This window comes from Anarrhichthys ocellatus, unplaced genomic scaffold, assembly GCF_004355925.1.
Source record: "Anarrhichthys ocellatus isolate YVR2014 unplaced genomic scaffold, GSC_Weel_1.0 scaffold76, whole genome shotgun sequence".
Classification (NCBI taxonomy): Eukaryota; Metazoa; Chordata; class Actinopteri; order Perciformes; family Anarhichadidae; genus Anarrhichthys; species Anarrhichthys ocellatus.
In genome coordinates, this window is record NW_022280106.1 from 1,165,371 (window position 1) to 1,179,086 (window position 13,716).

The 13,716-nt window shown below is 44.4% G+C and overlaps 2 protein-coding genes across 5 annotated transcripts in view; both read right to left on the reverse strand.

The window, feature by feature from the left end:
* Positions 1–9,741, reverse strand: part of fasn (fatty acid synthase) — a 70,464-nt gene extending 60,723 nt beyond the window's left edge. The window contains exons 1-2 of the mRNA XM_031873869.1: positions 9,505–9,741; positions 1,292–1,427 (exon numbers count right to left, since the gene is read on the reverse strand). Coding sequence (XP_031729729.1) covers positions 1,292–1,418 — 127 coding nt within the window. The 5' untranslated portion in view covers positions 1,419–1,427; positions 9,505–9,741. The remainder of the gene's footprint in view (positions 1–1,291; positions 1,428–9,504) is intronic.
* A 1,014-nt stretch (positions 9,742–10,755) lies between these two features.
* ccdc57 (coiled-coil domain containing 57) overlaps positions 10,756–13,716 on the reverse strand; it is a 32,254-nt gene continuing 29,293 nt past the window's right edge. For all 4 annotated transcript variants that reach the window (XM_031873891.1, XM_031873890.1, XM_031873892.1 and 1 more), the window contains one exon: positions 10,756–12,240. In XM_031873891.1, the coding sequence (XP_031729751.1) occupies positions 12,023–12,240 (218 nt within the window). In that variant the 3' untranslated portion in view covers positions 10,756–12,022. The remainder of the gene's footprint in view (positions 12,241–13,716) is intronic.

Here is a 13,716-nt window from a genome sequence, read left to right on the forward strand (position 1 = left end):
ATATATATATACATATATATATACATATATATATACATATACACATATATATACATATATATATACATATACACATATATATACATATATATATACACATATATATATACATATATATATACATATACATATATATATACATATATATATACACATACATATATACATATACATATATACATATATATATATACACATATATATATACATATACATATATACACATATATATATACATATACATATATACATATATATATACATATACATATACATATATATATATATATATATATATATATATATATATATATATATATATATATATATACATATATATATATATATATATATATATATATATATATATATATATATATATATATATATATACACACACACATGAACATATATATACATGTATATATATATATACATATACGTGACTCTGGCCGGTCAAACTGACACACTGATAGCAGCACACAGTAGAGAGAAGAGCACAAACACAATGAAGCACATAAATATACACAGCGATGTAACAACACGCTGTTCATCAAACACCGCTGCTAACACCCTGTGATCTGCTGGAGGTATAACACCATGTGGGGCCAAAAGGCTCTCTGCTGACGCCCAGAAGAATCCAGCACACAGCAAAATAAGAATAAAAGCGGGCAGGGTCTCTGTAGATACCACCACACACTTCTAGTGGGTCAGAAGGGATGCATTTTGTATCAGTCTATGTGTTGTTTTTAGGAAATACTCCCTGTTATACCTTTAAAGTCCAGTCACTGAGCAGAGAGATTCAGACTCTGCTATTCAGCTCATCTACATAAAACAAGTTGGAGGAAAAGCTGATTGCTGCGATCAATGGCTTCCTAAAGCTCTACAATACAACTAGTGCCAGCTACCAGGACTTAAATAAGAACATCAATGCGTCCCTGGGGCATCCTGGTGGGTTAAGAGGCTCACCCTGAACCGCAATGACACGGGTTCGAGTCCAGGAGGCCCCGTCTCTCTATCCCCTTTATTTCCTCCATGTCTACTGTTGTCTAAAATGGAAAACTAAAACTTCTCCCTACTCAGAATACACTGACAAGTCATGTCACTGTAGCTGCCGTTAGTGTTTGTGTTGTTGTGTGTTGGAGGAGCACATACTGACTGGAACTACCACAGCGCAGGAGTGTATTTTAAATCTACCATTCAATCAGAACAGTCATTCTCTGTTCCAGTTCTGTTTCATGCAGCACAGAAATGAACAATCAACCAAATCCAGCTGTATGACAGGTCTCACCTGGTGTCCACCGCCGGTCGTCCTCCGTCACCATGTCCACACCACCGATGAGGTTTTCCCAGAATTCCTCCAGGTTGTTGGACTCAGGCAGACGGCCCGATATCCCTGCTATGACTATCTCATCCATGCTGAATGACTGTGAGCAGAGAGAGAGACATGTCAACAATAAGAGTGGTAGACAGGCTGTACACACTGAGACATTAGCTGGTCCCAGTCCAGTTAACACTAGCAGGGTAGGAAATTTAACATATTTTGTAATGCCCCTGACTGAAATCCAGGGGCATTTTCAAAAAATTGGGGGCACTTTTTGAAACTTGTGAAATAACGTTTAACCTTTGTTCAAAATAATAAATATACTTATTCAGGCTTACAATATATGAGCAATTGTCATCAAATGGCAATAATAAGACTATTAGGCAGTAGTCTACAGATTCAAAGTGTTTTCTTCGATTTTTTAACAAAAAACAAACATAAATCAGACAATCATATTCAATTTATTCTTATTTCTTTGTGGTTATTTATTGTTATTAAATGTTTTAAAACAACTATTAACAATTATTAAGTCAACGATGCCTTGATTACATATACATCAGTCATTGTATGGAATTATTGAGAAAAAATATTTTTGTAGCACCTCAAATATTGTGATATTACTCATTTTTGTCCTGAACTTATGCATTCGTCATTGTGTGTAATTTTTGAGAAAAACATTTGTATAGCACCTTAAAAATTTAAAAAAATGTGCCATTTGAAGGTACAAATTCAGTTCAGAGTTTTTACTGAGTAAAATATGTTAATTGACTGTCAGTCAGGTATTATTCATTTCCAGCAACCCTCAAATCAAAGAATAAAGACACTTTACGCACAATTTAGGTGTATTTTCCCTTTAACTCACGAGATGCAGGTAGCATGTTTTATACTTAATGTCAATATAATTCATTTAATCTAATTTCCATCCATCCATCCATCCATTTTCCTCCGCTTATCCGGGGTCGGGTCGCGGTGGCAACAGGCCAAGCAGGCTGACCCAGACTTCCCTCTCACCGGCAACATGTTCCAGCTCATTCTGTGGGATCCCGAGGCGTTCCCAGGCCAGCTGGGAGATGTAATCCCTCCAGCGTGTTCTGGGTCTTCCCCGGGGTCTCTTCCCAGTTGGACGTGCCTGGAAAACCTCCAGTGGGAGGCGTCCAGGAGGCATCCTAATTAGATCCCCGAACCACCTCAGCTGACTCCTTTCGACGCGAAGGAGTAGCGGCTCGACTCCAAGCTCCCTCCTGATGACCGAGCTCCTTACCCTATCTCTAAGGCTGAGCCCGGCCACCCTACAGAGGAAGCTCATTTCGGCCGCTTGTAACTGCGACCTTGTCCTTTCGGTCACGACCCAGAGTTCGTGACCATAGGTGAGGGTAGGAACGTAGACCGAGTGGTAAATTGAGAGCTTTGCCTTCCGGCTCAGCTCCCTCTTCACCAAGACGGTCCGGTGCAGCGCCTGCTTTACTGCTGCAGCCGCACCGATCCGTCTGTCGATCTCCCGCTCCATCTTACCCTCACTCGTGAACAAGACCCCGAGATACTTGAACTCCTTCGCTTGAGGTAGGCACTCCGTCCCCACCTGGAGGGAGCAATCCACCGGTTTCCGGCAGAGCACCATGGCCTCAGATTTGGAGGTGCTAACTCTCATCCCCGCCGCTTCACACTCGGCTGCAAACCGCCCCAGTGAATGCTGGAGGTCATGATCCGAGGAGGCTAACAGGACCACATCATCTGCAAACAGCAGGGTTGGCGATCCCGAGACCCCCGGACCTGACGTTCTCCACCCCCAGGCTGCGCCTAGATATCCTGTCCGTGAAAGTCACGAACAGGACCGGAGACAAAGGGCAGCCCTGGCGGAGGCCAACACCCACCGGGAACGTGTCTGACTTATTACCGAGAATGCGGACACAGCTCCTACTGCAGTCGTACAGAGACCGGATCGCCCGTTGTAATGGGTCCGGCACCCAATACTCCCGCAGCACCCCCCACAAGAACTCCTGAGGGACCGGGTTGAAAGCCTTCTCCAAGTCCACAAAGCACATGTAGACTGGTTGGGCAAACTCCCAGAACCCCTCCAGTAGTCTTGCGAGGGTAAAGAGCTGCTCCACTGTACCACGGCCGGGACGGAATCCGCATTGCTCCTCTTGTATCTGAGGTTTGACAAACGGTCGGAGCCTCCTTTCCAGCACCCTGGCATAAGCCTTCCCTGGGAGGCTGAGTAGTGTGATACCCCGGTAATTCGAGCACATTCTCCGGTCCCCCTTTTTGAAAATGGGAACCACCACCCCGGTCTGCCAGTCCATGGGCACTGATCCCGACCCCCATGCGACATTGAAGAGGCGTGTCAGCCAGGACAGCCCAACTATGTCCAGCGCTTTCAGCATCTCAGGGCGGATCTCATCCACCCCCGGCGCCTTGCCACCAAGGAGCTTTTTGACTACCTCAGCGGCCTCTGCCAGGGATATGGGTGAGCCTCCCCCTAGATCTTCAGGCGCTGCCTCCTCTGCAGAGGACATGTTGGTCGGGTTTAGGAGTTCCTCAAAGTGCTCTTTCCACCGCCCGACGATGTCCCCTGTCCGGGTTAGCAGTTCCCCCCCCTGCTGAGAACAGCCTGGGGTAAGCCCTGCTTTCCCTTCCTGAGCCGTCGGATGGTTTGCCAGAACCTCCTTGAGGCCAACCGAAAGTCCTTCTCCATGGCCTCCCCGAACTCCTCCCATGCCCGAGTTTTAGCATTCGCGACCACCGCAGCTGCAGCCCTTCTGGCCTGCCGGTACCTGTCAGCTGCTTCGGGAGACCCCTGGGCCAACCAGGCCTTGAAGGTCTCCTTCAGCTTGACGGCTTCCCTCACCTCCGGTGTCCACCACCGGGTCCTCAGGTTGCTGCCACGACAGGCACCAATGACCTTCCGGCCACAGCTCCTAGCGGCCGCGTCCACAATAGAGGCTTTGAACATGGTCCATTCAGATTCCATGTCCCCAACATCCCTCAGCATGTGAGAGAAGTTCTTCCGGAGGTGGGAGTTAAAGACCTCCCGGACAGGGTCCTCCGCCAGACGTTCCCAGTTCACCCTCACTACACGTTTAGGCTTGCCGGGTCTTTCCAACCGGTTCCCCTGCCATCTGATCCAACTCACCACCAGGTGGTGATCAGTTGACAGCTCTGCTCCTCTCTTCTCCCGAGTGTCCAAGATATACGGCCGCAAATCAAATGATACGATTACAAAGTCGATCATTGATCTCCGGCCTAAGGTGTTCTGGTACCAGGTACACTTATGAGCCACCTTATGTTCGAACATGGTGTTCGTTATGGCCAAACCGTGGCAAGCACAGAAGTCCAATAACGAGACACCATTCGGGTTCAGATCGGGTAAGCCGTTCCTCCCAATCACCCCCCGCCAGGTTTCTCCGTCATTGCCCACATGAGCATTGAAGTCCCCCAGGAGAACTATGGAGTCAGTAGGTGGCGCCCTTTCCAGGACCCCTCCCACCGACTCCAAGAAGGCCGGATACTCTGAACTGCTATTTGGTGCGTAAGCACAAACCACAGTCAGAGCCTTGCTCCCCGCAACCCGTAGGCACATGGAGGCGACCCTCTCATTCTCCGGGGAGAACTCCAACACAGCGGCGCTCAGCCGGGGGCTCGTGAGTAAGTCCTTCGCTCGCTCCCGATCTGTGCCGTTTGAATGAGTTTACCGTGAATTTCAGGATATAGGTGCACTAACATTTAAGTGTCTGCTGAGTTGGCCGCAGTCTCGCAGTCACAGGTCTGACACTGAAGCGCTCCATTTTTTTTTATTCATTTAGAAAGATCGGGGGCATTTTTTGCCCCTCTCCTAGTGATATCAGGGGCAAAATGATATTTCTTAGGGGCAGTTTTGCCCTTTGCCCTCGTGTATTTCCGACGCTGAACACTAGGCATGCTTTTCTATACTGAAGATCAACACTGTTCACACTGATCAGTGTACATCACTGGAACAATAATCAGCTCAAAACCAAATGTTCCACGGAGCAGCATGCTGGAAATCAAAATCATACTTTCAGACATTCTTTGAATAATGTCGATACGGAAATATCTTTATTCTTTGATGTTTGGGTTGAGGGAAAAATGTTAGTAATCAGTAAACGACTGATATATTTGACTTTAGGAAAATCATGAATAAATATTTTCCAAAGTAATTGTATGATTCAATTCTTACCATGGTCTAGTGTTAATCAAGTAAACAAAAATCACAATAATTGAATCACAATGCATATCCAATCAGCACATAACTAGCTCTACTATTAACACTAACAACACCAATGATGTCTGCTTCTCAACATTCTGCACAGAATAGCTTCAGTGTCAGCATGTTAAGTTAAGTTTTAAGTTTATTGTCATATACATATACACATATACGAAATGTGTCCTCTGCATTTATGGGTTCTGGGTGATGGGTGAGCAGTTATGGGTTCAGTGTCTGGCTCAGGGACACTTCGGCATAGGACACATATCAGCCAAGGATCGAACCGCCGACCTTGTGGTTGCCGGACGACCCGCTCTACCCAGTGAGCCACGGCTGCCCCGTGTCTGACACCATTTGTTCAAATGCAACATTGAAGAAAGATCACACTCATGTCCTCGACTATTCTATCCTGAATCTGATGGTTTCGTGTTGCTGAAGATAAGCTGTAACCAATACCCTATTGTGTAGGATAAATATGTTGTATGCTACAAAAAACATTATATTTGTTAATAATAGCAAAGGTTTGTTTTTATCTGCATTAAAATGTTCTCTCTTGGAATTTTAAGAAAACTTTAAAGAAAATGGAATTTCTGAATGCATGCGTGTCTCTGCAGTGAGCTGATAGTGAGGCTAGCTGGTTCACTGAATGCATATCCTACTAGCAGACACATTTCATCAGTGCAACACTCACTATAAAGTATATTCTATACAGTCAGCCGATGGGAACAGAAATATGTGGAATAGCCAAACGCCTTGAAACTCTTTACCACAGCAAAACATGAAATATGAAAAAAAGGTCTCTGTGGCAGTAATCCCATAATTCACACGATACATGTGTCCGTATTGAAGCGTGTGTAATTGTGTTGGCGTTGACTGGCAGGTTTGGGAATGAGAGTCCCTCTGAGCATGCATGAGAGAGCACTCACAGCAGACACTGTCGTCTGCTGATAGACGACTGTGTACATGAGTGAGCATATCCACGCTGTACTGTGTGTGTGTGTGTGTGTGTGTGTGTCTTTGTTCTTGTTTCTAGGCCAGGGACAGACCCATGGACCAATGGGCTAGCAGTGAAAGTGTGTCACCAGCTCAGACCCCTCCCCTCATGACACACTGTACACACATGGAGTTATGTCCCCTAGTCTGGTCTTGTCCCATGTGGACAGGGAAATGAATGTCCACAATCTTTATGATGCCGTCACTATGTCAATAGATACAAACTGGGACAAGCTAGCAAAGCTATCGGTTACTGACAGTCTGGTTAGCTAGCGTGAGTTGCTATGTAACGTTAGCTTGTGATAGCTGTGGTAATTTCCTCGTTCTCCTGTCTCTCCAAACTTCCCGTCTCACCTTTACTACCCGTCTTCCTGTCTGATAATGGATGCATGAAGTGAAGGACTCCCTCCTCTTTGATTCTAACCAACCTAAGCTCCATCATGACCATCGTCAGCCTCTCTCGTCCTTACCAAACCGTTTACCAAACTCCTCTGAAACTCAAAAAACTAACGAGCGAAGTGTACAAGGATTTAAACATATAGCTGTGATGTTGTATTCACAGATTACTGGTATCTACACCTACACAGTTGTAAAGTCAAAAAGAAAACCAGTTGAGCACCTTTAATACCTGATCAACTCAAAGCTGAACCAGAAACAGTAGACAAGGAGGTCAGATTCCATCAGTGCAGGATACTGTGGTAGAATGAGGGATGTGACGGTTCTATCATTGGCTGTCTTCTGTACACATAACAAGTCCTGGCCATGACAATGAGACGGTGAGCCCGGGGAGAAGCAGGATGACCCAGTATGACGGGCTGTCCCGGCCCTTTGTGAGGCTCAGTAGCTGAAGGGATTTGGCCACCAGGACACTCAGGCCAGGGATTAGAATTAATGTAGCACATTCAGGACAACATCTAGCCTCACCTGACCCAGATCACACACCATCTATTAGTGTATACTATTTGTCAACACGCATACAGTAGAGTTACTCAGTACTCTATCAAGAGTCGGCCCCGCTGCTGCTTCATGCTGGACTCAAAGTCAGCCCAAGTTATATTCAAAAGGGATGAGCGACTGCATTGTCTTCTACACTTATCAGTCGGTGGTCTGCGGGTTACATCCGGCCCAGAAGTAACCCGCGAGTGGCCCACATGTGGCACACATAAATCTGATATATGACAGAGTATGTAAACTACATATATGGTGTATGGAGGTATAACGAGCGAGTCATCTGGCTTCCTTCTCATCTCTGTTGACAGTTCCTCGTGCTCAGTACAGATCAGACAGTATGTAGAGATCGGTTAGCTACACCACCGATCATTTCTTTAAACATCTCCTGTGACGTGGTTCTGACCACGCTGAGTCGCTTTAAAAAACATCTGGCTACTGACAGATGGACAGAGAGAGGGGGGAGACAGAGGGAGGGAGAAACTGGTAGAGAGAGAAAGAGACTGGTAGTGTCAGCTCTCTTTTTCAGCTTTCTGCACTTTGTGATGTACCTGCATCAGACATGTTTTCATTTCAAACGTGAAACAGTGATTATTGCTATTTTTGACTAATTAATTTGCACTAGTTTGAAATGTGTCATTACAAAATGTCCGGCTCATCTACATTCCCCGCTTTTAAAATCTGGCCCTATTGAAACAGCAGTTGAATAGCCGTGCCTTGTTGCATTCATATCAGCCCTGACATTCTGGATGTCAGACTGCTGAGCTCATCCTGCAGCGCTCACCAACAAGACCCGACTCGTCACACAGCCTGGTGGAAAGAGCCTGAGGGCAGAAACAACACAAATAACAAGTGCAAAACTAGCAAAACTAGCAAAACTAGCAGTACTCTGCAGGAGACCGTATGACCCTCCTCAACGTGACAAAACTAGGAAAACAAATCATTCTCGTCATTGACATGACAAGAATGTCTCTTATACAAGTTAAAATTTGAATAGATATAGATATAAAATGATATTAATTACAATTTTAACTTGTATGTTTTGTTGTTTAGTTGGTGGTCAATGCTTTTCAATTAGTTTGATTACATTCAAGCCTCATATCTAAGTTGACTGCCTGGCAGCCCCCTGCCTCCACAAACAGCAAATTCCTCAACCACATGGAAAAGTTAGCAAACTACTCTGAACGTACTCTTGTATTCATGTCATCAGTTATTTCCTGCTTTAACAAAACCATGTCATAGTCAGAGAATCTCCTGAACCAGTCGGTGACTATACAAGAGGGAATTCCACATTCTAATCTCAATACAATGGCCTTCAGTTGGCTTGTTCTCATCCAGCAGCCGTGCCCCCACTGTAACACACAACAAGTGAAAGACACCTTCAAATCAGAGGAAGGCCACGTGAGTTCACAGTCTACCATTCATTCTCACTTCAGTTAGTGTGGCTGCTGGCCTCAGAGACCTGCTCATCCTCATCCTGGACAGAGGCCTCCCTGTAACGTTACTAGTCACACTTATCAGGATGTCACTACAGGGATCAGTATTAATAACAGAATAACACAGAGCAGCACTGCTGACTGAGGCAAGTACACCAATCGTTCTCGTTTCCATCCCATAATGCAATGCATAATAGTTGTGATAAATAAGTAGCACCAAAACTACTGTATAATCACTTTTCCTTTAGGTCTGAATATGATCCACCGACATAGATGATTTCCATCAATAGGACACAGACAAACTAGGCGAACCATTTGTAAAAGTTAGAATTCATGCCGATACAGTATGTAACGTCACGACGAATACTTTGTTACCTTCATGTAGAAAACTAAATGTCATACGTTAACTAAACGACAGTCTTCTTTTTGACATAACACTGTCACACTCCGGTGTTAATAAAAAACAATGACACAGTGAACGGAAGTTGTACGTAACCTACTATTGTTCCGTCTCGAGACAATAAAGTCACCCATACTGTCAGTGACGACGCAGCTAATGACAGTTAGCAAAGTTAGCTTACCGGTGTTGCCCAGGTGGCGCTCCTCTTACTGTGACTGCAGTGGGGAATGTCTGTCCCGGTCGTTTCCACTGTCTGGAAGGGTAACGTTAGTTCCGTGCTTCTTTCACTCTCTTCTCTCTGATGAATTTAAATGTCTCACATTCTGCCTGGCCACGCCACATGGGCTGACAGTTTGGCTTGTCCGCACAGTCCAATGAGAAAAGAGGCAGGGCTCTCGGATCCAGCCAGTGATGGAGCAATTCGTTGAACGCCCCTGAGCCATAGAGAGAGGAGACCAGTGAGGCGGGGTTACTGCAGTTCAGACTCTCTCCTGTAGCCCCGCCCCGCCGGCTGACCCCACTGAGAAGAGTGCATTTGCTTTGACGATATAGTGAAGCGTGTATGCATTAAACCGTGCAGCTTATAGGCTGTATATTACTATTTTATAGAGTTTATTTTGTATCGCGTTGGTAGCGCGTGAGTGTTGATGTGTGAGTCAGTGAACAGACATGCACGTGTCAGCTAGCCCAGCTATCCTCGGCCCGCTGCAGCAGCAGCAGCAGTACCCTGGACGGGTGGGTGGGTGTTGGGTGCTGAAAGCTGCTCACCAGCATACCGCCAGGCTTAGCTTCCCTTCACTGACACAAGTGTCATTAGTTTGACAAGCATTTGGTCATAAATCAATGTGAGGGACAACGTGAGATGTGTTGAATGCACTGTGTTAGTTAAAAGAGATCTACGTTTTCACAATTCATCCTCTGGGAACAATCACTGTGTGTCCCAATGTCACGCTTTAATCAGCTGGTTGTCTGGTATTTTATTTTAAAAAGTGAATGTCATGGTGGTGCTAGAGTATAAGACAGTTGATCATGAATTACCATTCGAACAGGCCTACAATTTCTAGGGTACATCATTTGGTGCCATCCATAAATTGAAGATATTTGACAGACCAACATATCTAGAGCCATGCTGGTAAATGTTACCGTTGTTCATATTGGATAGCAGTACCATTTCATTTTGTAATATCTAATGTATTTGTGTTGTGACTCGTTCTGTTATGAGTATTGTGTTACTTTCATAAATAATCTCTGGAATTGATAATGTAAGACACACAGTGATGGTGTGCTGTATTGTCCATCCATTAGTGGATCTATGTGGATCCCATTAGGCCTACTACTAGATATGAATCTGCCCCCACAGGCTGCTGGGCTGTGAAACTTCAGCAGGTTCAAGTTTAAACCTCACACTGCAGCAGTGACCGTGAACCTGAAGACCGGCTTCGGCACACTGGGTACACACACCAAAGCATTCTGGATGACATGCAAAAAGGCCAATCACAAAGCGTGGGTGTGAAGCTTCGTCCAATAGCAGCAGAGGGGAGGGTGCTGTTCAGAGATAGGGTGATTAAAAGGCGGGACCTAAGCTATGACGTAGCCAGGAAAGCTCGTCTGACTTCTTGGGGTTACTGGCGTTCATCATTTCCGATAGCATGATGTTCTCAGGGTAGCTCTTTTTTCTACTGACCTACTGTGCAACAGTGATAAGCTTTAAGAGAATGACCTCGATCAATAGTGAAACAGACAGACGGCTTCTTCTTTTTTTATGGACAGGCACATTAATGCATACCAATTAAAACACGTGTTTTATAGATATAGTTTTGAGTTTGATAGCACATAGAAATTATTTTATTTCATAGAAATCCGCTGCATGGCACATGTTTAATAGAGATGCATTTCATAGCCTATGTGCAATATAACAGAGGATTGAGCTCTGCAGCATCATTTCAGTATGGTGGGAGTCTTTAACAATGTTGAGTTTCTGTTCATCTTAGTGTCATGGTGCTCATCACTTTGTGGTTTTATTTCAAAGGATTTCTATGCTATTTTATGTTTTTATTGAAGAGTTGAAAGAAGAGAAATGACAGCAAATGTGAGAAGAGATAGTGATGGGGGATGACATACAACAAAAGTCCCAGGGGAGTTCTTGGTCGGTGCTTTAACCACGAAACCACCAGGGAGCACCAACTTCACAACTTGATTCTACTTTTGGGGGCCTAACCCTTTTCCCTGGTGGGTCACTGTCACATTTTCTTTTGTAGCAGTTAAATCAATTAATAGACAATTTGACTAACAAATCTTGGAACCGTTTTTAAGAAAACGTGGTCCCTAATTGTGTGAGTTCTGATGTTGGAAGGAGCAGCAGAATATAAAAGCATGTTCTTACCATACGTTTTATTCTGAAATGCATTGAAGAATCATGTGTTTTGATGTTTGAAGCCGTTCTGGATTTGGAGTGCTTTTACACATGTTTGTACTCATGCTACCAGGATTATTTTGATGAAGCTACAATTAAATACAAATTTTAAAATCCTTCTTCTCATTAAAACCCTCCCTTTCAAACTCCCTCGTTTGTGATGCAGGCTTTCTGTTATGAATCTGTCTCTGATCGGGGGTTATTTTCATAGACATGTCAGTGTTCTCACAAGCTGAAGAGGACTCTCCATAACCAGCACACTGACAGAGTGTCCAATATGTGTGTGTCAGTCTTTAACATTGTAGTTTCTGATCTTGCAGGTCCTGCCAGTGGATCCAGGTCTGCTGGTCTTGGTAGTGTCTGATGGAGTTTTAGAAGGGCACCTCCTCTGCTGGACCTCGACTTGGGGCTGGCCATGGATGGGAGCACAGCTATCGTGCACCGTCATCTGGACTGCAGCATCACCAGACTGGGCCACCTCCTTCCTGCTCAGCTCAACCTCACCTTTAGGTGCAGATAAGAGAGATGCGATTTTAATGGCCGTTACAGGTGACACATTTTCATTTGCTGGTGTCTTTATTCAGGGGTAGGTTCAAGTGGGGGACTGTGTCTTAAAACAATGTGGAATAGTTACATTTGTTGTAATAATGGAACACCAAAAACAAAAAGTTGAAGATGTGCCAGGATGCATCCGAGCTATCATCATTTTCCTTGTTAGAATTAAGGCACAGATCTAGATACAGATCTACATATAGAGCTAGATACAGATCTAGATACAGATCTACATATAGAGCTAGATACATATCTAGATACAGATCTACATATAGAGCTAGATACAGATCTAGATACAGATCTACATATAGAGCTAGATACAGATCTAGATACAGATCTACATATAGAGCTAGATACATATTTAGATACAGATCTACATATAGAGCTAGATACAGATCTACATATAGATCTAGATACAGATCTAGATACAGATCGAACATTTTTAAACATCTATCTCTTGCTGGGTTTCCACGTTGCAACTGTACGGAATCTCCTAGTTCACAAGACATGAGGAACTTTATCTAACCTTTACTCATACAGCCGTTTAATATCTGCAATAAACTATTGGACCCAGTGAGGACAGTTATCATAAGTGTACTGAAACCTTGTGCAAGGTTTGTCTGGTTTCACAATTATCAGATGGCATGAAGCTGGTCACTGCGAGTGTGTGCCTGATCTGGTTGAGAAATTGTTCCCTGGATAGTTGACAGAGACTACAGCCACAAATTGGGCAACAACCCTCCCTCCATCTGTCCAGCTGATCCAACCACTGCAACCATGTTCATACTGGACCGAGTGGTTCGATTTTGTGACAAAGTGATATTGTGAGGATGTACTGTCCCTAACGCAGGGACGAATTACTGAATGCAGACAGAGCTTTTAAATCCCTGTTCACACAGGAGTCCACTGAACATAGGAATTCATGTATACCAGGCTGGGTAAAGGGTCTTTATGATTCAGTACAGCCAGCCTGAGACATGAGAAATAAGCAGCTGCTTAGGGCTCCGTCGTCTGTAGGGGTCCCCAAACATGCACAGAAAAGACAAAGGCTAAATCCACAGGTCCACCCACCACACTTGTAGAACGAGACCTGGCAGATTCTGGTCTTACTAACCGAGATATGCTGTCATCGTCACATCTAGTCTGTAAGATTGCATGGTCGCAAGGGGACAAAATGCACTACAGTATGAGACAGGGCCTCAATGGTTTACATGGATATGACTTCTAGTTCCTAACCTTTGACCCATCTTGTAACCCAAGTTTTTTCTGAACTGCACTGATATTGGTAGTTTATGAAAGATCTGTACAGGGACTAATGCTTTACACCAGTGATTTTCAACCAGTGTGCTGTGAGAGATCGTCAGGTGTGCCGTGGGAAAATGTCCAATTTCACTTAAAATTAGTGAAATAGATGTCATGTGTACATTC